The sequence below is a fragment of the Seriola aureovittata genome, chromosome 21, assembly GCF_021018895.1.
Source record: "Seriola aureovittata isolate HTS-2021-v1 ecotype China chromosome 21, ASM2101889v1, whole genome shotgun sequence".
Lineage (NCBI taxonomy): Eukaryota > Metazoa > Chordata > Actinopteri > Carangiformes > Carangidae > Seriola > Seriola aureovittata.
Window position 1 is genome coordinate 8,784,040 of NC_079384.1, and position 25,781 is coordinate 8,809,820.

General features: G+C 38.9%; 3 protein-coding genes across 3 annotated transcripts; 1 reads left to right on the forward strand and 2 right to left on the reverse strand.

The window, feature by feature from the left end:
• Nucleotides 1-8,404: 8,404 nt before the first annotated feature.
• Nucleotides 8,405-15,189, reverse strand: LOC130162310 (serine/threonine-protein phosphatase alpha-2 isoform-like). Its single transcript, XM_056365998.1, has 7 exons — nt 14,814-15,189; nt 13,463-13,594; nt 12,524-12,754; nt 11,689-11,793; nt 10,193-10,416; nt 9,393-9,527; nt 8,405-9,274 (listed from the first exon to the last, which is right to left on the reverse strand). The coding sequence occupies exons 1-7, from the start codon at nt 14,866-14,868 to the stop codon at nt 9,179-9,181; spliced, it is 978 nt and encodes a 325-aa protein (XP_056221973.1). The 5' UTR covers nt 14,869-15,189; the 3' UTR covers nt 8,405-9,178.
• Nucleotides 15,190-15,376: 187 nt separating this feature from the next.
• pelo (pelota mRNA surveillance and ribosome rescue factor) lies at nt 15,377-21,949 on the forward strand. Its single transcript, XM_056365994.1, has 13 exons — nt 15,377-15,771; nt 16,223-16,315; nt 17,061-17,211; nt 17,641-17,731; nt 18,794-18,957; nt 19,509-19,569; nt 19,815-19,976; nt 20,059-20,105; nt 20,222-20,295; nt 20,388-20,459; nt 20,794-20,868; nt 20,977-21,008; nt 21,417-21,949. The coding sequence occupies exons 1-13, from the start codon at nt 15,731-15,733 to the stop codon at nt 21,509-21,511; spliced, it is 1,158 nt and encodes a 385-aa protein (XP_056221969.1). The 5' UTR covers nt 15,377-15,730; the 3' UTR covers nt 21,512-21,949.
• Nucleotides 21,950-22,026: 77 nt separating this feature from the next.
• On the reverse strand, nt 22,027-25,263 carry paqr4b (progestin and adipoQ receptor family member IVb). The gene is made up of 3 exons (XM_056366008.1): nt 25,098-25,263; nt 23,788-24,006; nt 22,027-22,830 (listed from the first exon to the last, which is right to left on the reverse strand). Exons 1-3 carry the CDS (start codon nt 25,261-25,263, stop codon nt 22,397-22,399), a joined length of 819 nt encoding a protein of 272 aa, XP_056221983.1. The 3' UTR covers nt 22,027-22,396.
• Nucleotides 25,264-25,781: the final 518 nt, after the last annotated feature.

Consider the following 25,781-nt stretch of genomic DNA (forward strand, 5'->3'; position numbering starts at 1 on the left):
GGTTTCTGCTGAGGAAGGTAGCTGAGCCAGAGACAGGAGTGAACTACACACAGAGTGAGACAAAGTATGAGGGAAATAGTAGACTAATAATTCAGTACAGGAATTAGTTGGCTTTTTTTTTTTTTACATGAACAATGTGAGTTAGACATGTCAGCACATAGGCAAGTGAAGATCTCAGTGACTGGACAAAAAGCTCAGACCAGTAACAAGAGCTTTGTGCAACAGAGCTGAATCTTCTACCTTCATCAATGTGTTTACATATATCTCAAGTTTTACAGAACCAATAACTACTCATAATAACAGAGACACCAGAGTTAAGTAAGACATGGGATTGATAGAGGAAAGAAGAAAGTGAGTTTGTAGTAGAGGAATGATCGCTGGGGGGACAGGAATGTCAAGAGGACAGCCAGCCTGTCATACTATCGCACCACAGAGGAGAAGCCCCGGCTGCAGATACAGGAGGATCAAGTTTTATTTCTCTTTTTTTATGAGGAAGGGAAGGCAGCAAGGGGATATGGTGCGGTCTAAGTAGATGTACGACAGATGATCCGGCCACAAAGTGCCATTCAGCGAGGCACAATGGCCTCTTGTGGTGGAGTCAGAGCATTGAATTTGTTATACTGGGAAAGCAAATATCCACATGATTTAACAGAGAAAATAAAATTTTTATTTTGTATACATGGGCTCAATGGTTCGACACAGTCTTTTTTATCTTTAGTCTTAAATCTGTTTTGATCACTTGTCATTTGATCTCTTTCTCTCATTTCTCACAACAGCATATCAAGAAGTCCTCGCTTAGTTAAAACTAATAGAGCTTGAAAATTCAGAATAAAGCTGAATGGTGTAATGCTGAGCACAGACTCCAATGATTTACTGTTTGTTTTAAGAGCAGTAAACAGGTTGCTGGGTGGTGCTGAGTCCTCTGTAGACAGGAATTCAAGTTGCTGTTGCTAATCAATAAACTGACAGGTGTTCCTGTGAGAACAGCAGTGGTCTCTGCTCGCCACTTTTGACAGCTATAGGACACATTTTGCTGCAATCTATTTATTACTGGGTTAGTTGTTGTGCAGTGGCACAGTGCCAGCCCACAAAAGATTTTTTTTTTCTGTGTGAAACAGGCTTTACTCTAAAGTTGCACAAGTTGCATTCTTCAAAGGTTATTTTTGGTCAAAATGCTCCTATTAAAAAAATGTAACTGCTTTCAGTGTCAGTCATCTGGATCATCATTAGTGTTATACTGTATGTTGGTGTTTGATTTTACTGCGTCATATTTCACTTGAATGCCACTGTCACTTAAAATGTGGCCATCATAGACTAGATAGCCAGCGAATTCAAACAAATCAGGTCAAATGGAAACAGAAAAAACAGCTGCTCTTGTCCTTAGAAAGCCACCTGTCTCTTTACATTCAGTAAAAGTTATGTGAGGTTCACAGTTTAATGAGAGTAAACTGTAAACTGTGTACATTACTTTGACACATTATTCACACTTGCCATAACTTTCAGTAACTGTAGAATTATTTGGTCTACAGAAATAAAAAAAAATATTGATTATCAAAAAATAAATAAAATAAATAAAAGTCAAACATATTGCATAGTGTCAGGTTTTTTGACTGTTCACCAAACAAACTAGAAATCACTTTGGAGTCAGGTAAAATTTACATTTATTACTATTTTAATCATTTTATAGCCTAAATGATAAAAAAAATAAAAAAAATAACTGGAAAAATTATTAATGGATTAATTTACATGAAAATAATAGTTTCTTACAGAATAAAAAAATTGCAGTTTGATGTATGGCATAAACTAACAACATACGTTATTCATGTTTGTGAAATTTGAACCAATTGAAAGGTGACTTTACAGTGAATAATGTAAAGTTTTGCAATGTCCTGCTTTTGCTTTTCCCACAACAGGGAGCTGTGACAGAGTATCACCCATGGCACAGTTACTGCGTCTGAGTAGCATAGTAACAATGCAGCCCTTCAAATCTTTGATACGTTCTACAACACTATCATTTACACTCTTTATCTTTATCACATCAGTTTTAATCAACTATGTCAGCTTCTATCTTTTATAGTTGACAAACACTGTTAATTTTATTCCTCTATGATCCAGCTTTGTAACTGTTATTTATTTAGACTTAAACAACAACTTAAACTTCAGTTGAATGATGATCTTCACAACTACCTGGCAGCCAAGTAACATGACTTCAACAACTCACATCATGGTGCGAACGACCATAATGTGAGGTGTAGGATTCCCTTCTAGCCGGTTAACTTAAGAATGAATGGTGAAATGTGCTTTTAATTCTAACCGTATCATCACTCCAATGGATGATTTATTTACAACTTGGTATGTCATTTATTTCCTTCAGAGTTTCAGTGAGATTTTTCTCTTATGCTCACAGATCTGTTTGTTTTCTTCAATCTTTGTAAAAGAATGCTGCTTTTACTGATTTGTTTTATACAATATTAATGAATGTAAACAGTGGCAGTCTTGAAATAGATTCACTGACTTGCTCAAGGACTCTCCAGCAGAGTGGATGCTTCCAGTAATAGAGGTCGTAACTCAGGTTGTCCAGCTGAAGGACAGTCTCTCTGATCAGAAGGTCCCTCATTGACTGTCAGTGAGTGTGTCAGTAGTTTGTCTGGAAATAGTGAAAAAGTGAAAGAAAAGTTTAAACACAGATGCACGTGCACACACATGTACATGAACACACACACACACACACATATATATATATATATATATATATATATATATACTTCAGAGGCAACAGACACACACATATATATATATATATATATATATATATATATATATGTGTGTGTGTGTGTGTGTGTGCGTGTGTGAGATAAACTATGTAATTTTCTTTAATTGCATATTGTGTTATCTTACAAGATCCTTATGACTCATCAGTATTCTTTTCTCTTTTGTTGTGTTTGTGAGTGTCTTCCCAAACAAATGAGATACATTTCTACACAATAATTTTGGATTTATTACATAAACATATATAGCATAAATGTTTAGATGTATTCCATGGATCGAAACCTCAGATATTTGCAGTACATGTGGAGTATCTTACTGTAAATATACTATGAGGACATATACAGTATTGGCCTGTTAGTAACACAAACATGCTTCTGCTGCTCCTTCACAGGGAATCTTTAAAATGTGAAATTGTTTTTGTGGCAGCTTTCAAGTTTCCAGTCAGCTGCTGGTGACCAACTGACTCAGCCCTCTGGCCTGCTGGTGAGGGGCAATTCCTTCCCCAAAAAGTACAGTAAATTATCCATGATGGAGAAAAGCGTGGCAACCAACAAGCACAGAAAGCTCTTAATGCTTTGATGCATATTTTAAGTGGTGGCATCGTACGAAAACAGACCATGGAATCATCCCAGATCTTTTGAAAAGAGTGTGCTACAAAGAGTGTGTATATAATCATATAAACATTTATGTTGTAAACGTATTTATGTAGCACATTTTATTAGGCTTTGAGTAAATATTGAACTGTATTTAGTGTATGTATCATTTTAATTTTTCATTCAACTGTCATTTAAAATATAATGAGAGTGATTAGTGTGATGAACTCATGTGAATCTACAATCCACACTACAGATGGCAAAATATCTACTCACCAGCCAAATGTGTAACTATATTAAAATGATTTGTCCAATTTGCCTACCTGTAAAAAGGAATAACATTTGACAGTAGTTTTTTTTTTTTTGTTCCTGGACATGATAAAACATTTTATACTCATTTTGTTCTGCCAGTGTCCCCATCTCTGTTTCACCCAGCCACTCTCCAGGCTTCAGCTGTTGTACAGCCGTTCTGACCTCTGAGATTTGGGGGGGCTGTGATAGGGGTCGGCCTGTCAGTGTCTCCCTCAGGGCAGAGCAGTGACATTTAACTCAATATCCCAGAAGGATAAGGTTTCTCCCTCACTCCCCTCCATCTTCCGCCTCTGTCTATCCCTGAAGTGTCAGGAGCCCGTGTGTGCAGGGACTACTACAGCGTAAACCCCTGCAAGCTGGGACACCCATCACCTCCAACTCCCACCATGTCGCTAACATGCCACGCCTTCGTGCCAGGCTGAGGGATCACCATGTGCCGCCTTAACCCATCGAGCCCTCCCTCCTCTGCTCGTGAACTCTATACATGTTCCCAGTTCTGTACAAGTGTTAAGTACTGTGGTAGTGCAGCTGTACGCACACAGCTATCTTATGCAACTAAGTCTGTCTCTGCTGACTTGCACAGTACAAGCAAAGTGAGAGGGACAAGGCGACATTTGTCACTTAAAGACATGGAGCCAGGAAAAACTGACATATTTCCTAAAGAAGGTTATTGTCATTAACAGCATATTTTGTCGGTTGCATACTGTTATATGCTGCCCAGCTGATGAAAATCATAAATTTCAGGGTGGATGGTAAAATGAAAGAACCCTCATTTACAGTTGTTAGTCATGAACACACTTAAATTTCTCTAGTATTATGAAAGACAACTAATATGCTCATCTGGGAGTGTAATTCTTATGTCTAAGTAACAAATTATAATATTACTTAAAACTCTTTTTTAAAATAAAACTCTCAGACTGGCTCTAAGCAACAAGTTAAAACTGCAATAGCATCATCTTAGTCTAACTTGCATCCATAAACTGCAGGTTTCCTACAATTCTTAAGTTTTATCCACATGCCAAAACATTCACGGAGCACCAACATAAAATCTAATAACATAGGACACGTGTTGTAAGGACATAATTAGTACTGGGCAATAAGGCAATGGATGGAGGAGCTACAGCGTCAGTGTTAGCGGGGTACTTGTTACAGCATTAGCTAATAGTAATAATAGAAGTGGCAGCTGAGTCTCTGAATCCAGAATTCCTCGCGAGATATAAATAGAGCAGGTGACACTGGGCTGCTGGGCATGGCACCACGACAGCTTTGCAGCGTTTTTATTTCAGAATGCTGGACCTTTAGTTCAGGCTCGCAAGTTTAACTTTCAACTATGGGCAGAAAATAAGATAGGATGCTGGAGGACACATTTGACTCCACAGTGTCATCAATATCGGTGTGGTACATTGGGCCGAAGAGTTCCGGGTTGTTCACACCATTCCTCACACTTAGGGCTGTACTATATAAGCCACAGGGGAGCTGACAGGAAAGTGAGCCTGTTGATCAAAAGTAGCTTTCATTTTATTGATGGAGTGTCATTTACTTAGCTGGGTCTGCATTTTTAAAGGCCAGCGCTGTCAATACAGGCAAAGACTTCTTATTGGGAAACTCAGCATCTGCGGAGTGAAGCGCAGCATCCCGCTCGCTTTACTGGATCAGATAAAGTCCGATTTTACTTAGCTGCAGCAAGAGGCATTTCTATATTAAGATTGCAGAGAAGTTATTTCTACTTTAGTATGAACAGAGGTTGGTAGCGATGAGTTACATTTACTGTGTTACATGTACTCAAGTAACAGTTTGAGTAAATTGTGCATGTTGAAGATACTTTTTGCTCTTAGTCAAACACATTTTTGGTGAAAAAGCTGTACTTTTAGTTAGTTACGTTTATCGTGCTACATTTATGCGTTTATTATTTATTCAATTTTTTAATGATATTGATATAGCCTCTACATGGGAATTTTGTGATCATACTAATGAGACAAGGAGTGGGATTTTTGTGTTGGTATATATTTCACCAATTCTCAAACCAAACACTAGTGTATGTTAGATTATTTACCTTAATGTGTTTTTTTTCTCACAAGCGAAGATACTCACTTCTGCAGCAGTTTTTTCAACAGATACTTAAGTATGTAGATACTTATACAGATGCTCCTTTTACCTCGGGTTCTTGCTTGCTTAGTAAAAATTCTTTCATCTGGGTTCACTTTTTTCTTGTGATTAACAAATTAAATGCACAGCAACCAAATTAAGTTGTGTATTCTAGTGTTAATGATGAATCATCAAGCATTCAATACAAAACCACACCATCAACCGTATGCTACTGGCACAGTTCCACCTATTAAGGCAATGATGTTTCATAAAACTACTGTTGTAAGTTTTTTTTTGGATGTCTGCACATGAACAAAATCAGTCTGGAGCTTCATAATAGCCAGTCATAAATTCAACAGTTTAGTGTTTCAGGCCAGCATAGCTGTATGAACTAGTATGTACAGTATTTGGTATCATCTGAAAGATGAGCTCTTGGAAATATACTACATCTTCAATGTCTTGTCTATTTTGAGTAAGCTTATCTAACCGAGACACTATTTTTGGGTTGATTACTGTGACTGAAGTGAATGTGGCAGTCACAAAATTGGACAGATTCCAGTAATCTATGTCCAAATTTTAAACATTTTTTTACCCTCTTCTAAAAATTTGGAATACAGCAAGTCTATTCACACGAGGAACACAGTCACGTCTGAGTCCTCAAGACTCACTGACCAACACAAGATTGAGAAACATAATCCTGTAGAAGTGCCACAGTAAGAATTTGAGACCACATAGCCACTGACAAATCCTGACGACCACGGGTGACCTTAAGTCTCCATCGACCTGCTATAAATGTACAGAGGATTGTACTCCTGAAGTAGAATGACGCTGGACCCCACCCCCACCCACTGGCCAGATATCAAAGCAGTTTTGCAATGAATGTGGCCCATACATATTTAAGCCTCATAAACATCTTTTTATCATAACCACAGTATGTTTTGAGGTTTGAAAAAGGTAACAATGGTTTCAGCATCAGGATGTTATGAAATAAATGGGTTAACAATTTTGTAATGAATTTCCTTTTTTCTTAATTCTTGACAAATATTTATCTGGAAATCATGCTGTCTGAAACTATTATTGTTATTGTTATTACTGTTATTCATATCAACCTACAATACAGAGAATTACAGAAAATCAATTTTCATTTTAAAAGGCTTTTTTTAAGTCCACACTCAACCCACTCAGCTATACCCTTCACCTCTCACCTCATTGGTCCTGTAAAAGGAAGGCACATTGATGGACAGTGCGTCTTGAAAAAGGGTGTTGATGACAGGAAGATGAATGAATGCAAAAAGAGCCTGAGAAATGCCTAAGAAAGAAATTTGATCCTTTTTTGGTAAATATAGATTGAAGAACATAAAAGAGAGATACAGTTTTAAACACAGGCCCTGTGGAGCAAAAGGAGGTGAACATTACTCTTATTAAAAAAATATTATTTACATTGATGACAACTTAGTAATGGAAATGGGATTTGATACAAAATATTGCAACTACAGCAATAGCAGACCAGTATTCTTACATTTTATGCAAATACTTGAAATGTTAATGTTGCCTTGGGGAAATGTAAAGCAATGATCATGTCCTAAACAACAGCTCTCCTATGTGTCTTTGCCTCGTCGTAATGAGAATCTTCTGACTCATGGTGTCAAAGGAGCGCAACACTGCCTCCCTGTGGACAACAGCTGGACATTATAATGACTGACAGCAGCAATTACTGAAACTGAATGTCAATTTACATTGTTCTCAAAAGCATATTGCTTGGAAGGTGAATATCAAACCTGTCTATCTCTCCTATCTGAGTATTCAGGTTAAACTACCCGTTTGGTAAATTTCTTGACTAATTTGTTGTTCGAGTCTTGATAAAATAAGAAATTGTTAATTTGTTGCTTTGAAAAATACTGAAAACTTATGATCAAATAATTTCGCACAATAACATTTGATCACTAAATCATCAAAAATCCTGACTAGTTCATTAATCTAGTTTAGTTAACTGGCCACGGGACAACAGATCAAAATGGGCCTTTTGGATAGCACTGCCACATTTACAGTGACAATCAATGTGTATTGTCACTATCAAAAAAGCGGCCACTATTAAATAAGTCATTATGAAGCTAATAATTATATGAACAGATGTGGACAAAATACCCAATATGAAATTGTGTATTAACGGTCATGAAATAAAATCAGAATGGGGCGCCCCAGTGGCTCACCTGGTAGAGTGCAGACCATTTGGACTCAGTCCTTGCCGCAACAGCCTGGGTTTGAATGTAACTCTTGCCCTTTGCTGCATGTCATCCCCTGACTTTCCTGTCTGTCTCTCACTGTCCCTGTCATAATAAAGTCAAGAAATGGCCAAAAAACAACATTAAAAAGAAGAAACAAAATGAGACTGCAATAAACTGTCATTGTGAGAAGAGGGAGGATTAAAAAACATTTAACAATTCAATCTTACAAATTGTCAAAACTCAAATATGTGCATTTATGACTAATTTCACAATCTAATTTATCTATTTTAGATTAAATATCAATAGTCAGGGTCTCCATACAACTTGTGCTGTCAAGTTATTTGCAAATGCTTAATTACAACACATTTATCTTTTATATCTGATACCGGATAATAATAAAAAAATGAGAAGTAGACAGTGTAGCTCAGATTCTCGCTTTATTGGTCAACTTGATGAAAGACTACAAAACGAATTCACAAAAAATCTCTTTCAAGTAATCAAATCTGTACAAACCTAAACTGTATGGGGTTTTTACAGCTCTGGCTCATATGAATCTGAAGAGTCATATGCATGTGTGTGTGTGTGTGAGTAAGCATGTGCTTGCTCTTGTGAGACAAGGTGACATACTCCTTCCTGTTTAAGGATACTGAGACATCACACGCAGATAGGGGCAAGACACTGCATGCACGCACACGCTCACATGCACATACCTGTGTTTGAGATTTTACAGTACAGAGGACAGGGAAAACAAAATACTCCCCCCCTCCACAAGTACACACACACAACCTGCAGGCAGGGTTTGCTGCCAAATTCATCATGTCAGCAATTCTCCCACTGTCTCCCAAACCCTGCTTTTTCAGTCAAAATTACTGTACAGACAGACACTGTGGTTTCAACCTTTCCACGGGAAGAGTGGTAAGAGAGGGGAAAGTATAAATCTCTAATACTCTCACACAAAATGTACACGTGCACACATGATTTTAATGCTCACCGGCAGACGAGACGCGTTTGTCATCTGCGCACGCACGCACTCACTCAGACAATTCGTAACATTAAATGTTTTAAGAAGTACAGATAAAAAAGGAAAAAAGCCCTGGGTATAGGTTTGATTTCTGGCTGTTTGGTGAAAGAAAGGAGAAGAGAGGTAGAGAGGGCAGGAGGGATGGGTCGGAGGTCGAGGGCAAACTACTGGTGTCATTTCTTAGCTTTCCTTGGGGGGGTGACTGGGCGACCAGAGCCCATGCCCCCTCCACCGCCATAGAACAGCTTCTTGTCTGCAGGTTTGAGAATCTGTGAAAGTGAAACAAAGTTGACAAAACTTAGCATGACAAATCATAATCTTTCATTTTTGAAAATGTTGGCTTGGTGGGCCAGGTTGAAAATGTTGGCTTGGAGGGCTCTTGCTTACCTGGAATGAGCACATGAGGGTCTCATCTACACTCATCATGGCTCCGGCGTTGTCAAACTCACCGCAGTAGTTTGGGGCTGAGAACAGCGTCACCAGCTGTCTTTTAGCAAAGAATTCATATCCGTCCTCAACCACCTGAAAACACATACATGATATGTTGTTGCAAGTTGAATTTGGCCAGTTTTCATCATTTCTTTCCTGGATACAATAAATCAGGGTAAAAAACAGAACCATACATTTGTAAATAATTTACCGTGGACTTATGAAACGACAAAATACATGACAAATACATTTCTATTGCTCACACTGCCTACCTGTTATCAGTAAAACTGAGCTGAATCCAACTGCGCTGAAATGGTTAACAGGTTTTCAGCTGGTCCCACTGCACTATAGATGCTATCCAAGTACTTCAGCAGATCCACCTTCAAATATTCACTAACATCTGGACAAGGGTTTGTTGATTTAAGTTGTACCCTTCTTTTACCTTCAAGAAGTTTTGCACTTGTGGATAGAGGAGGTAAAGATACACAACAGAAAAAAACTAGGAAAACTGAAACCATGTTTAATAGATCTAGTAACCATTGGCTACTTGTTAATGTAACTAGGTACAAAAACTACACTTCCTATCCCCCCATAACATTGGTCTAAGTTAACCCTGAGTTCCACATCAAACTTTGCCAACAAGATGTACCAAAGAGGGGTGGTTTACCTTTTAGTTTATTTGCTTGTTTTATTCATCTTTACCACTTTGTAATCCCATTCAAAAAACATTAACTTCAGAAGCAAGGTCTTATACTGACCTGATGGGCCCGACAAATGAGGTCCATGTCGTGTTTGTGGAGGAACTTTGTGACCACGTCGGCACCAAAAGTGAAGGAGACGCCACGGTCGTTTTCACCCCAGCCAAGCACATCCTTGTCCGGGTCAGCCCACAACAGGTCGCAGAGGAGGCCCTGGTCAGGCACATCAGTGGGGCGCATGACCCTTCGCACCTGCTCCATAGACTGGAGGTCTGGGGATAGGCCTGGAGAAGAGAGTTACACATTAGAAAGCAGGTCGACTCTTCGCTTTTATTTTAGGATTTATAGGAGAAAATCTAAATATGGGCAATTAGAAGGGAGCCTGGGTTAATCTGACATGCAACAACATTACTAGTAATGGAAGAATTTACTTGGTTGAGACAAATGTCACCAAACCCCAAGACAAACTTCTCATTAGGCCTTAATAAGGCTGAACAATATGATTGAAACCAATACCATGATAAAAAGAAATATTTTTGATCTTTTAAAAGTAAACAAACAGGTAACAAAATTGTTTACTTTATGTACTGCCCTAGATAGAGGAGCAGGCCTATATGTACATTATGATCAGATGAGACACAAAAATACAGATAATTTAATCTATAAAAGAAACTTCTTAAGTTCAAGTATATACTTAACATTGCTGTGATTAAAAAAAAAAAAGGTTGGACTGAAGCTTTAAATGCAGTGTGCTGAACAAATAACTCAAGCACACATACAATATCCTTTCTGTGTGCTTTCTCTTATGTAACTTTATGTTCGAAGAGGGAGGTGGTGTCTACCCTCATGATTATGAGTGCATGTTTACATATTTTGTGTAGTGCGTCTCAGACAGATAGCTGTGACCGACTGTTGGTGTCACTTTGTCTGAACTCTTAGGTCCATTTCATTATGCTATTTTCTGTATTGCAAGTGTTGCAAAACTAGTTGCAAAATGATGACAAAAATAACATGTTACTTAAATTTTTCTTTCTAATTAATCGAATGTGCTTGTTTTTTGTCTTTAATCTGCATCTTTTTTACAATCAAAATCACTCCTTGTAGTTTTGCTTCTTTCTGAGCTGAACAAACTTTGAAATCTTGCTGTTTAAGACCATTACCAGCTCACATATAATATATTAATTTGTGAGACATGAACTGTGTTAAAGCCTACATGATTAGAAACCACTAAATGTATTGGACAGAAGCACTATGGTAACTTGGTACACACTTAATCTGGCAATGTTACAGTCATAGGTCCAATCTACTATAAAAGCTATAATAAAATGTTTTATTATTTTCTACCTGTTATCAGTGCATGTGATTAGAAATAACAGCCTGGCTCTAAAGCCAAGTCTGCTCATACAGGGAAAGGAAATATAAATAGACTCGAACAAATTAAGATCCCACAGTCCTGCAGGCCTTTGGCCATTATGTTGATAGTAACAACAGTGAAGAGGCGAGTTTGTGTGTGTGCGCTCTGGATACAAGCCAAATGAATTGTTTGATGAGAATACCTCCATGGCAACAGAAGATCTTCTCATCAACAATGGCTGCAACAGGCAAACAGTTGAAGCAGTCGGTGAAGGTCTTCCACAGCTTTATGTTGTATCGCCTTTTACCTGTGGGAAGAAACCACAATTACTTGGTCACAATCTAATCTTGGGGCCTATAAAATCTTAACAGCTGCTGCACCCATTGCATCACATTAGAAACAACGTTTTACATAATCCTGGCTGTGAACAGCAGAGAAAGGCATGTGACTAACCACGACCCATTCTGCCTGATCATGCTCCTTAGCCCAAAGCCTGGTGTATTGAGAGGTTATCTGTGTTGTAGCTCTGGATTTTGTTACAGCTAATAAGCCAGCTTCCTCATAAGCTTCAAAAGAACAACTCCAAATCAGATTCATAATTTATTAAAAATGTTTCTTTTGATTTTCTGAGTATGAATGGATAAATGGTTAATGAAAACGTTGAGGGAATTTGATGTATATCAGCCAGTGTAATCTGTATAAAGAAGTGGATTACTACAGACAATACATATCAAATGTCATAAAATATCTAGGGTCATAAAAAATAATGTTGGATACACTTTTGGATTACTCAAAAACAAACATCAATTTTACAAAGAATATCTGATAAAAAATAATCCTAAAAAAACACATCCATCTTTGTCTGTGTTTGCTTTACTTTCTTCTTTTTTTTTTAGTTTTAATATTGAAAAAAAGTAAATGATCATCAAGATGAGTCTCATTGACTGTATTATCTTAACTACACTGAGGCCTAAAGACTAACCAATGAGCAGTGGAAGGTTGGTAAGGTGTCTATCTGTGTATGTTACACAACTTACACTCATCATAGAAGCCATATATTCTGTTAATAGAGGCGCACTCATGGTTTCCTCTCAGCAGAAAGAAGTTTTCTGGGTATTTGATCTTGTAAGCCAGCAACAGGCAGATGGTCTCCAGGGACTGCTTGCCTCTGTCTACATAGTCCCCCAGGAACAGGTAGTTGCTCTCTGGTGGAAAGCCCCCATATTCAAACAGCCTCAGCAGATCATAGTACTGCCCATGAACATCACCTGGTGAGACAAACAGTATTAAACAGTGGACACAGCAATGTTGGTCAAAGTTATGATTATCATTCTGTGTGTGTATGAGCACAACAAAAGGTAAGGGACTTGGATAGAGGTACAACAACAGTTGGCACCCTGCAAATTAACAACACTGAATATGATGATTGGCCATTCATTATTTTAAATGAACACTGTTACTCTTGTGTTGCTTGACTTATTTTTTGTGATGACACGATAACTAATTGAATGTGCCAGCTTGCATTTAGTGTGAGCATGCTGGTGATTCACATTGCAGTTCAAAATTGGTCAGTAACTGAAATTTGCAAGGTGTTCCTTTAAATTAGAATTCTTCATTAACTGGCATCAGCAGTATGACACAGGAGGGCAACTCCCGGGAGAATATAAGTGCAAAACAGCACTGTACTGGCAGGCCTATATTATCTGTTTATCCCTTCAGTTCTGTAATTATGTGGTAAGGTCACAACCATGCACTGTATACTGTCTTGTGAATTTAAACATTTTCTCAAGATCTTAAACTAAGATTTGAAAATTCTATAGCATTAGGTAGTAAGAATACACAGCATAATGTGAATGTAAGCTTTCTCATTATACCCCAGCACTCTAGGCTACAACAGCCATCTAAGAGTGTTAGTAAATGCTGTGTGACCACATTTGAGAATTCCCTTGACTCTAAAGAACACAACTAAGCCTCACCACAAATCTTGAGGGGCGCCTCAAGTTCAAGCAGGATTGGCTGGCTGAGGAAGATCTCCCGGGATTTGAGGCAGAGACCACGGATTTCATTCTCTGTCAGTTGAACATTTTTGCCAGGTCTAGAGCCTTTCACTGTGAGGGAAAAATGGAACGAGAGTGAGAAATTGTGCACTGGAAACAAAAAGGTTTATTATTCTTTCTCATTTGTAAAGTAAAACAGTAGACAGTAGAACGATGCTGTTCAAAAAAAGTTTGCAAATTTATACTTTGAAAATGTAAGTATTTTTGAGAACAGAAGGAGATATTGCATTTTATATCTAAATAAAATTGACATATTTTGTGCAAAACATGGCAGACTGCCATGGACAGTTGGCACTTTAATTTGGAGTCTGCATGCTGTTCAGTATTCAATCATGAACTTTCCTCCATCAACAGAGCCAACATAAATATATAAAATATGTAGGGCTGTAAGTAAGGACTATTCCTACAAAGTGTCAAAAGCAAAAAAATAATAATATCCAATCCATTTTCAATCCACTAATCAATTCAGCTAAGCATTGCAGCTCTAAAAAAGTGTTTCAGTTAGATACTGAAAAGTGGACGAAAGGATGATTGAAGAATTTTACTAAGTAAACAGAAAATATAAGTATTCATCTGCAACCATTGTCAGATATGGAAAATATATGATGTTAAGTTTTGTTAACAGTCACAAAGTTATAAGAATTGTCCTAAGCGCGAAACTCAGCCAGAACAAATAACAGGAGAAAAGGGAGTAATTTAGAGAAAAATCCTGACGCTGCCCTATAAATAGTGAATGTTGGAATAACTCATGACTTCGTGATAGCACCCAAGGTGCTTTTACTGGGATATGGGGAATTTTCAAAATTGCATCTCTCAGCCCGCCTTTAAATATAACTCGTTTGGGTGTAAATAACAAGCAAAATAAACAACAGGACAACGAAGTGTAACTCAAACAATACCACCTATCGATGTACAGTATTAAACACAACCTTTGATGTTCGAATTTCCAGTTTAACATCAGTTCAGATGCAAACTGCTTCACATTTTATTTTTCAAATGATAATTGAGGGTTATCGACACCAACTCTCAATGTAATGTGTGGATATTTAGCGAGCAGAATACAACATATATATTTATTGCGGGGGAGTAGGAACAACGACGGTTAAATTGCTACAAATAACCTACACAATTTAAACCCTTGTGTTTCGTTAAGAAGAAGCTGGAGATGAACTTAAATCAGTAACGTTTCAGAACTGGCTACCGTTGTCTAGCCTCCTCTGTTAGCTAAGATGGCTACCTCGGTGAATAATATCGACCGAAATACTCTTACCTTCCAGCAGACGCTGTATAATGGAGTCGATGTTCAACTTATCGGCTTCTGCCATGCTATTCCTCGTCGGTTTCTTACAACTTCTGCGAATTCAAAACGTCGTAACTGTTTACTAGCTACTAAGTAACCGTTAGCTCAACTAGTTTAGCGTTAATCGGCTATCGTTAGCCCGCTAGCTAGCTAACCTTGGGGCAGAATAGGCAACCTCAAAATTTGAGGCTGGGTGCTGAATTGTTGAAGATGGGATGGCTAACATGTACTTCAGAAATTAGCATTAATCAGCTATTTTCCATTACATATCCAAATTTACTTTAAGTATTCGTATTTTCTCGTGTGAACGCTCTTTCTGCCGTAGCTAGTAGCACCATGCCATCGACAAAAAAAAAGCTAGATGAGCGTTAGCTCAAAGCGAGGATGAACGGAAGTGGCCCGACAGTTGCCGCGTATCCATTAGTCAATTTTGCCAGTAGGCGGTATTTGCGGGACCCATTGTTTTCCCTTATTGGCTGTTTGCAACGTCCGTCAGCATTTACTTATCTCAAACCACAATGTAAAAAGAACAACCATTCTCGGATATATTTGACGTTTTGTTGGTCTTAAGTTGAGAATTTTATCAAACAATGCAGAATACATAGCCTTTATCCATATTTAGTCAAATATCCGTGTCTGTATCGCTCTGTATTTGTTGCGCAGTAGAGCGACACCCACGGAAGTGATCAAGATGGGAAGAATTGACGACATGACGCAATGTCCCAGCGCCTGGCAACATACGCCGAGTGATTCATCCTGAACCACAGAGATGGCTTAGCTAGTTTGCTAGTTTACTCTATGATAAACATGACTCCGACTCGGATAAATGTGAACCTATCTATTTTACGCTCATAATACTCTTGTTTATATCATACAACCATCCAACCATGAAGCTGATCCATAAAGACATTGAAAAAGATAATGCCGGGTGAGTGATTGGCGATGGCTAAAGTTAGCAAGCTAAACAGCATGTCACTTTACAGCTGACTGTACATGTGTCATTTTAGTCTTAGTAAATGCCCATATGTGAGTTACGTTCACCTGTATCAGCAGACACGCAGGGAGTTTTGATTTAGTACGGATATTGTTAACATGTAGCGGTAATAACATTGGACACGAAACGTTACTATGTGGGCATAGATTGTGGCACTCACTCAGATTCTGTGAATACAGTTTTACATTTAATGACTGAGCTACGACCCCTTAGTGAGTAAACAAACAATCCCCTGACTGTGATATAGTTGATGTAGCCTCCATAATTACTGGTTGCTCCTGCATCATTGCACCATCTATGTCATTGCCCCCAATAATGGCTTGACATCATACAGTAAGATCATATCTATAGTCAGCTATAATATTGATTGTGTACACTTCTTCAGTCAGGTGACTCTGATGCCAGAGGAGGCAGAGGATATGTGGCACACCTACAACCTGCTGCAAGTGAGGGACAGCCTGAGAGCCTCCACTATCAGGTAACCGGTGATAGCACCCATCTATCTGACCGTTTTCTAGCCCTATGGAGAAGGATGTTTGCTTTGTGATCTTGAATCACTGCAGATCTGGCAACACAGCATCTCTCTCAAATTGTTTCATTTATCATCTATCAGTGCTACTTTCCTCCTAATTACGATGTACACAGAGTTTACAATGACATCAAAAGCTTTCTAATTGTAGTCGATCAGGATTAAAATCTGCTACTCTGTCAATGTTTTTATTTGTATCAAGGCAAGGTTTAGCTTCCATCACTTCATTACAGTCACTGCAAGACATCCAATATGCACCCAATATAATCAATGCAGCCAGGTACAGATCTGCAATGGAGTCCCAACAGTTTTTTTGATTTGTGCAATTTCTGTTAAGACCAGTAAACAATATATTTGTTAAATATTTCTTTAAATGCCTCACTATGTACCCAATAGGCACAGACACCATAATGTTAGAAAACTAGCAACTGAGCGCTCTTGATTTAGCTGTAGATCAACTTTATGTCTTGCCACAACCCAAACACAAGTATGAAGATGTAATGTTTCCAATACCCCAGTGAAGCTCGTAGGTCTGTGTCTAGTTTAGCTTTAATAAAGCTTTGTTCGTTAAAGGCATACAGTCTGTCTTTTTCTGTCACTCTTTCTGTCTGCGTCTCAGTGTTTTGATCTGAAAAACACACACACAACTTTTCATTTGAGTCACTGCTAAAGTCCCTTTCCCTTGTTCCCACAGGAAGGTGCAGACAGAGTCCACCACTGGAAGCGTGGGCAGCTCCAGAGTTCGCACTACTCTTACTATATGTGTGGAGACGATCGACTTTGACTCCCAGGCCTGCCAGCTGAGAGTAAAGGGCACTAACATAGAGGAGAACCAGTATGTCAAGGTCTGAGATGTTTAAATAATCTGACAGATGTAGCCTTGACATATTTTTAGAAGCTTTAAAGTGGAGCAGGAACTAGAGTAATAAAATTAGTGAAGTAAGGATTGAAATTAAGATTTCAGGAGTAATTAAAGATCATTACACATGTAAATTATGTCTGATAAGTAGTCAGTTTTACAGTTTTTTTAGGGTTTGTAGCTAAGACAGGGTTATGGGCAGTCATATATTTTATTTGTATTTATTAATTTAAGCAGAACTGTTTTGTTTTTTCTTGCACGAAAATGTGAAGAGTATACACCAATGTATTACACTGCAGGCAGTATACTCTGTCTCCTCTGCTGCAGGTTTTTTTTTCTACCTAGTTGGTCTTAATGTTAACTCCTGTTTGAAATGAAAAGAGGTTTTGATTATGTTGTGTTCTTCACTCTTCAGATGGGGGCTTACCACACTATTGAGCTTGAGCTTAACAGGAAGTTCACTTTAGCTAAAAAAAACTGGGACAGTGTTGTGCTGGATAGAATCGGTAAGCAGGTGCTACTGTTTAATTTGTTGAATTAGTTTAACTTGTCAATTTGTCTCATCCTTGTGTTTGGTTAGTTTAAGCTCTCACTTCTCACTTGCACATCAACCCAGACCTGTAAACAGTAGTCACATGGATTCACAAGTATCTTGTTTACTAGTCAGAATTTCACAGGCTTTAGCAACTGCACACGCAGCTGTCTAAATCTCATCCACTGTTTCCTTAGACCCAAGAAGCTGCATGTTAGAGACTCCCAGCAGAAACACATTTCAGATATTTGAAGAAGCTTGCTTTTTTTTGATGACTCTGGGTTACTTTCCACATGGACTGTTCTGGACAGTGCATTTGGTTTTAATGCTGCTGTTAGCCACTGTAGTCTTGGACAATTTAAGCATTTTACCAAATGAATTCAGATTTTCATTCTGACAAAACACAGACCTTCTTTGCCCCTTTCTGTCAGACAACTAAATGAAGTGAGCCAATATGGTTTAAAGAGCACAGGGAGTCCAAATGTCAGAAAAATGCTTACAGATGTCGAACAGTATCTCTTTTTATGCCAGCTACTGACTTAAAATTACTATTTCAACTGCAGGCCGCAAGAGCTTATTCCCGAAAGCAATAATCACGAGTTAACTAAATATATCAACGCTAATTCTGTCTGCATACCCTGACTGACAGGGTGACTTTTACAGAAAATGCACAGTCCTCTTGTTAATTTATTTAGATAACAAACAGAGACAGTGTGTTGCCATGGAAACAGACTACGGAGAAACAGGAGGGAAGTTCATAGCTGACAGATGGGGTTCATGTATTTAAAGGAGTGGTGGTCCATTGAGTCGTTGCTGCAGTAATTTTCACTACATTTATGTGAATTTAATTTGAGAGATTTGTATCTTTGAAATACTTAGCAATAACTCAACACAATTACACAAATTTAGAACTAATCCTCTTATTAGTGAAATACAATAATTAAAATTAAAACTGCAATAACATATTTGTTGATAACTGCAAGAAGTACCCAACCCCTCAGATGATCTATTTATTGTTGATTTGTCCACCCTTTAGAGCAGGCATGTGATGCAACCCAGAAGGCAGATGTGGCAGCTGTGGTAATGCAGGAGGGTCTGGCCAACCTGGTGCTGGTGACACCCGCCATGACTCTGCTCCGTGCAAAAGTGGAGGTCACCATTCCTCGCAAGAGAAGAGGAAGCTGCACTCAGCACGAGAAGGTACCCCACTGCACAGAAAGACGAGTGTTGTTTTTAATAGTGAATATTAAATTATGAAGATAGACCACTGAATGGAGGGTGGATTGATGGGAGAAGAAAGTCAGCAAATCTGGGTAGTGTGACAACCCTGATTGCAAGATGCAACCCCCCCACCCCACCCCCTTCTCCTCCTTTTGCAACACGTGTTTTTGGATGAAGACTACTTTAGCATAAGAAGCATCTTGAATAGAACACGGTCAGCAGATATATACATTTACACATGTTTAACAGTTATAAGTGTATTGCCACGTTTACAGTAAGTAAAATCATGAAAGTAAAATGCATTTATAAATATAATCTAGTTTTAAAATCACGTCATATAACAATATTCAGTGAACATATCAAACTAAAGCTTACCATCACAAAGAGAATCAGCATTATGGCAAGAGGCAGAGAGACAGAGTGTGTGTGCTGGGTGCATAATAACAGTCATGAGAGTAAGATTACTCCTCTTTCAAGTGTGAAGTTTATCTCTCAGTACTTGCACCTGGTGTATTTGTCTCTGTTTGCAGGCGCTGGAGAGGTTCTATGAGGCTGTGATGCAGGCGATTCTTCGGCACATCAATTTTGATGGTAGGGCTGCTGTGTAGACACTGGCACGTGAACACTTGCATACACAAACGGAGCATGTTCCTGTTTTGTTTTACACTCTTCTCCTTTTTTTAGTTTGTTGTTCCTATCACATCTACTGCATTGTATGTTTTTATGGTACCATTGTGGTTTATTGTTGTTACCACACAATCTTTGCTTGTTTGCTGTTTCACGAAATTAAACTTGACAAGTTAAGGTATTGATGTGTCTTCCTTGCCTTCCACTAGTGGTGAAGTGCTTCCTGATTGCCAGTCCAGGGTTTGTGAGGGACCAGTTCATCACTTACCTCTTTAAAGAGGCAGTGCGGCAGGACAACAAGATCCTGCTGGAGAATCGCCCCAAATTCATGCTGGTCCACTCGTCTTCGGGTCATAAGTACTCACTCAAAGGTAGGAGCTGGTGGATTCTGAGAATAAAACAATCAAATCTTATCACAAAGTGAAAGCATTGTAAAATTCTTGTGTTTTGCAGAAATCCTCTCTGATCCCACAGTGACAAGCAGGCTTTCTGACACAAAGGTGAGTAATGCACCCTGTGAGTTGGGAGCTTGCTTTATACATCATCCTGTAAGCAAATGCTCTAAACTTGGAATGAAAGTGACTATTAATATATATTGTTTATGTGCAACATCCAGGCAGCAGGAGAGGTGAAAGCCCTAGAGGATTTCTATAAGATGCTCCAGCATGAGCCTGACAGAGCTTTCTATGGGTGAGTGATGATGTAAACAGGCAGTGTCCCACAGAAGCTTTGTTCATTAACTCTGATAATCCAACAACCTTTGTCTCTTTGCATCCTCACAGAGTGGCTCATGTGGAGAAAGCTGCTGATGCCCTTGCCATCGACACTTTGCTGATAAGTGATAAGCTGTTCAGGTATGTATTGAGAGATTCTCCTATCAGACATCCTAAGGTTATCTATGTCTAGGCTGCAGTTGACAAGTTTGTTTTTACAGACAGAGCTGCTGGATAAACTGTTTAGCTGCCACCAACCAACATTTCCAACAGTTTTCTCCTGGATTGTCTCATTTTTTATATAAACACAAACTTCAGAATAAGATTAAGATATTAAAATTACATGAAAAATCCACATTTAGTGGTGTTAATTGTTATTTACGTATTCTTTCACATATTCCCGCAACTCTATAGGCTTTAAATTTATCAGACAAGGGTTCCTTGTGATGTAAACACACTTACACTTTGTGTCCAGACATCAGGACGTCCCCACGAGGAGTCGTTACGTTCGGTTGGTGGACAGCGTGAGAGACAATGGCGGCAATGTCAGGTACCAATCAACTTTGAAAATACTTTAACATTCACCAGAGCTGGCTGAATATCCTTTACCAAGCATAAAGCTTATGATTTTCTCCATCTTTTTTTTTTTTTCTTGCAGAATATTCTCAAGCCTTCATGTGTCTGGTGAACGTAAGTTACATAAACCTTTCTGCTTTTTATTAATTCTACATGAAAAAAGACACTAGTAGTAGTTTTTTTAATAGATTTACACAATCTGTAGTATTTATTTGGCAAAATCATTTATAATCTGATTAATATATAATGACCGGTATGAGTTAAAATCACAACATAATACTGTCACGCCTGCACTGTAAATGTTTAATGACTGTGGCCCCAAGAGGAATTCACTGACGATGTGTTGAGTGAAGCCCTGACTTTCTCTTTATTGATGACATCCTCACTTTAGGAAGTGAAGAGTGAACAGAAACAATTGCTCAACTACACCCACACTCTTTACACTTCCCTACTTAGACATGAAATCAGCCTGTTTACTGTCTGTGTTGTCACCTATTGATTTATCCTCCACTGTCTCATCAGAACTGACTCAGCTGAGCGGAGTGGCTGCCATCCTGCGGTTTCCCATCGCCGACCTATCAGAGGGCGAGGATGACAGTAGCTCAGATGAAGACTGATCCCCAGAATTGGACCACAGAGGAAAAATCATTTGGAGAAAAGAAGGTGGTCGTCCATTGTTGCAGATAACACAAGACTGCGTTGACTCAGTGTGTTATAAAACAATAAAGCTGCTGTGTTATGGTCTATGTATTCCACCTCTGCAATATCCACACATCTCTCAGACCTAATTAACACACCTGCTTTTCTAAAGTGGCCATAATATCACATAATTAGATGAAGTTTTTGTTTTGAGGTGAGTGTCTTTGAGATGGGGCATGTTAAGCAAATGCCAGAGAGCTCTTCATAAGAATGCCAAACAAAAGGAATGTAATTTGTTGCCAAGTTTCAAATGAAAACTGTTAGTTTTAAGAAACATTAAGCAATAGAAAAAAATGATTTTTCTTTCCAAGTGTATATACAGTTTATCTTTCTTGCAATTAAACAGAAGCATTCAACCACTTTTGTTATTTTACTCTGTCACATAAACCATTCTCATCACATCATGCATGGATGAAATAAAAATTGGAGCAAGATATAAAAATATATAATTTATTACATATAATAATTACATTTTACATTTAAAAACTATTTTGGTTATGGGTAATAAGACCCAAAACTACTGCATTTCAGCAAACTAAAAATCAAGTGTACTCAGGATTTTTAATAAGATATGGTGATATTTGAGTTTCACAGTTACAACACTGTAAGTTCCTCTTATTCTTCTCTGGTAAAATGTCAAATTACAAACTTCCCTTGTGAAGAATTTCAGCAGCTAGGACTAAAGTGCATTTTTAAACAGCTTGCCTTCTTTTCATACTCCTCTTGCCTCAATGATACCTAAATCTCATTTCTATCAGCGTGGCCTTAAGTGCATGCATGTTTGTACTGTGATACACTTGGCATCATTCAGTAGGACACTGGTACGTCTTAATCCAGGCTAAATCCTCCAGTGTGCCCCAGTGCAGGTAGACAATCGAGCAAATAACCATGACATGCATTATCTGGTGGCTGTTGCCCCAGTTGTCGAACAGGCCCGGGCTGAAGCGCTCAGGAATCTGGATGATGTTCACCAGCCCTCCCAATACAGCTAAAGAGTCCATGATGAGAAAGAGGCGCAGGGAGTTTGGGCTACCCACACCACTGCCATACACCCGGAAGAGGAAGAGGCTGAAGCGGAACAAAGCCTGCCAGACAAAAGCTCGCAGGCGTAGGATGTTAGTGCGGGCTGTGGTGGCACAGTAGATCCCGTAGGCTGACAGGAGGATGTAAGCCAGCAAGGCAACCTGTTGCACGGCTGGGTAGCAAAGAAGAGTGATGTAAATGATGGGAAGTGCACCTAGAGAGAAAAGGGAAGATGTACTGATGAATGGACGAAAATGTCACCGAAAGTGAAGTCACATATTATTGACTTGGTTGTTGTCAGGGTTTTAGCAGAGCATGTAGATGTGAGACATGGGATTGAGTCAGACTTTTAAGTCACAAAAATAAAGACCCAGAACTTGGCTCAGACTTGACTGTTGATATGTGATATGACTTACTTGGCCTGAATCTCTACAGACTTGATTTGAGACTTGAGGGCAAAAACATTAAAATCTACAGGCCTCAAGTTTTGACTTTGTGTAACATCAGAACAATAAAGGGGCCAGTATACCAAGCTCGTATAATGGGTGGTAAATATAAGGCTACAGTTAGCAGTCAGTTAGCTTAGTTTTGTATGTTCAAAGATGACAAAAGCTGGATTAGCTGGAAGTGATTTCCACAGGTTGCCTGGCTAGTTCATGGTGAAAAACTACGGTAGCCAATACTTTCAGCCAAGAAATAGTCTGGTACATAACCTCCACAAAACTTGTTTTTACTATTTGGAATTTGTACAAATGAATTAGATGAGATATACCATGTTAATTAATGACCTCAAGAGATGCTTGATGCCTTGGACATTGCCAGGCTAGCTGTTTTCCCCTTCCCATCTTTATGCTAAGCCAAGTTAGCTATCTCCTGGCTCTAGCTTCATATTTTGCATACAGACATAAGAGTGGTATCGACAGTGTCATCTTACTCTTGACTAGAAAGTGAATAAGTGCATCTCCCAAAATGTTCAAATAAGAAATGCAAACATGTAGGAACTTGACAGTGGGAGCCTTTGCTAGTTGTTGAGATAGAAAGGCCTTTCATAATTTCAAAAAGGTTTTTGCACACCATGAAGTCTTGTTATCCTTAAAAACTGCTTTCATTTTTAGTGAATACGCTTTAAACTGTTGCACTCACTGAGAAATCTAGGACTTCAACGACCTACCCAGGGTGTTAACCAGGCAGACCCCGAACATGTCCAGGGAGAGCAGGGTGTCGTACACATGTTCTCCTCCCACATGGTTCATGAACACATGGTAGACCACTGACCCTATGGTGGGGCAGAGGCAGGCCAGGTAGTGGACAACACAAATCCAGAAACTTTCCACCTCCATCCAGGGAATGCTGAAGGGCAGTAGCACCAAGAAAAGGAAAAAAGGGATGCCTGAGGTGACAGGAAGATGAGGAGTTGATAGGGGACAGAAGATAAAGGAGGAAGAGAAAGGAAGACATGAAACTGGAAATTGTTTGAAATCTACTACATTGATATAGATACACTTACACATAATTAGTCATTATTGGCCTGATTCAGACATAATTTCATTTGTATGTTGGGTGGATGCTGATGTTGACTTGGTTAATGGCATCTTAGTGATAATTTAAGCCTGACATTATAATTACAGCAGTTAAAATCATATATCACCTTTTGCAGATGAATATGAGGAATTTAATGAGAGTTGTTCCACTGTTTTTCATCAGGAACAATCTGAAACATATGGCTGTTGGCTACGTGCATAGAGCAACCCAACTAATACCCTTCATTTAACCTTCGTAAGAGTGTTAGTCTTAATGATCTTATAGGATAGGCGAGGTGAAAATGGAGCACGAAGAAGAGGCCTTCGGAAGTTTAAGGCTGCACGAGTTTGGCTCACGCAGTTAAGTTTCCATCTTCGCTTGTGTTTTCACAACTGAGGTCATGGTTGAATTCAGATGTTTTACATTAAAAGCACAAAATTTAAAAACAAAGATGCTGACAAACTAATTCTGCAATTGCACATCATCTATGCAAACTTGTGTGTGTGTGTGTGTGTGTGTGTGTGTGTGTGTGTGTGTGTAACCAGGATGCTTTGCTCAAGACACTTGCCTATGGGTATTCACAGCTGAAAAGTGTCAGCCAAATACACACCTTTAAAGACCTAGTTAACAGTAGGTTATTTCCAGGACAGAGATTCCCAGGGCAGATTACAGCTAATACCCTATATCCTTATTACTCAGCCTTGTCAAGTGTTCTTAACGGGCTACAAGTGAGAGTAGTGGACGTTTGTGACCTGTTTTGTTTGTTCATGCTGTGATTGGTTTGATTTGGTGCAAGGTGGGAAAACCTTGCTCCATGCATTTAACAGATTATTTTAATGGAAATGCAGATGCAACACTTTTATTGATATTTTACATTTAGTCCAGACCGACACGTATTGCCATACATTTCTAAAGAAAGAGAAAAAGCAAAGTCAATGCACAGTTAATTTCTGGACTCACCATGAGTGTAAATATTCCCCAACTCATTGTGCATATAGAAGAGGCTCCTGAGGCAGTCCTGAGCCGTGGACACAGGCCGGTAACCTGTCAGGACATATTTGTTGAACTGAAGGTGTGGAGGGGTCTTTGCAAAGTCCAACAGCCGCGGTCCTTTGTTAAGCACCATCACTACTTCCTGCAGCCAATGTCCTTACATTTAGTTGACAGTAGAGGTTCCTCACTACATCTACATACTAAAAGAGGCCACACTCATGACTCTGCGGCAGTCATGACCACAACTAGTCGGAAACTATGGTCCTTGAAACCCATTATTTGGACAGGTGTAATTCCAAGCAAGCAACCTGTTTAGCTGGCCAAGTGGCATGCTTTCAGTAGGACCAATCACCAAACGGCTCTTACTCCTAAGCTGGAGTAATCCTCACAAAAAGCCACGTGCAATGCCACAGCTGCTCCTTGTCGCAGCTCATAACTCTCTCACACACACACACACACACACACACACACACACACACACACACACACACACACACAAACACACGCACACACCTCAACTTCATCCTGAACATAGATATATTTTGTATTTCTCTTATTGTACTCTGCACACAATCTCCTATTACCTACACTTGTTTATAACTGCACTGCAGACAGGATGATCTGGGGATTACAACACTTTAACAGGTGGTT

What these genes read in the sequence shown, in the direction of transcription:
- LOC130162310 (XM_056365998.1), bottom strand. Translation starts at nt 14,868, where the DNA reads ATGGCAGAAGCCGATAAGTTGAACATCGACTCCATTATACAGCGTCTG. An exon ending in GATCTTCTGTTGCCATGGAG is followed by an intron (nt 10,417 to 11,688) that starts GTATTCTCATCA and finishes TCTCTTCTCCAG; the next exon opens with GCCTATCCCCAGACCTCCAG. An exon ending in TCATTTGTCGGGCCCATCAG is followed by an intron (nt 9,528 to 10,192) that starts GTCAGTATAAGA and finishes ATGTGTTTTCAG; the next exon opens with GTGGTTGAGGACGGATATGA.
- pelo (XM_056365994.1), top strand. Translation starts at nt 15,731, where the DNA reads ATGAAGCTGATCCATAAAGACATTGAAAAAGATAATGCCGG. An exon ending in CTGAGAGCCTCCACTATCAG is followed by an intron (nt 16,316 to 17,060) that starts GTAACCGGTGAT and finishes TTGTTCCCACAG; the next exon opens with GAAGGTGCAGACAGAGTCCA. An exon ending in ATAAGTGATAAGCTGTTCAG is followed by an intron (nt 20,460 to 20,793) that starts GTATGTATTGAG and finishes CTTTGTGTCCAG; the next exon opens with ACATCAGGACGTCCCCACGA.
- paqr4b (XM_056366008.1), bottom strand. Translation starts at nt 25,263, where the DNA reads ATGGTGCTTAACAAAGGACCGCGGCTGTTGGACTTTGCAAAGACCCCT. An exon ending in GGGGAATATTTACACTCATG is followed by an intron (nt 24,007 to 25,097) that starts GTGAGTCCAGAA and finishes CTGTCACCTCAG; the next exon opens with GCATCCCTTTTTTCCTTTTC. An exon ending in CTGCCTGGTTAACACCCTGG is followed by an intron (nt 22,831 to 23,787) that starts GTAGGTCGTTGA and finishes TTTTCTCTCTAG; the next exon opens with GTGCACTTCCCATCATTTAC.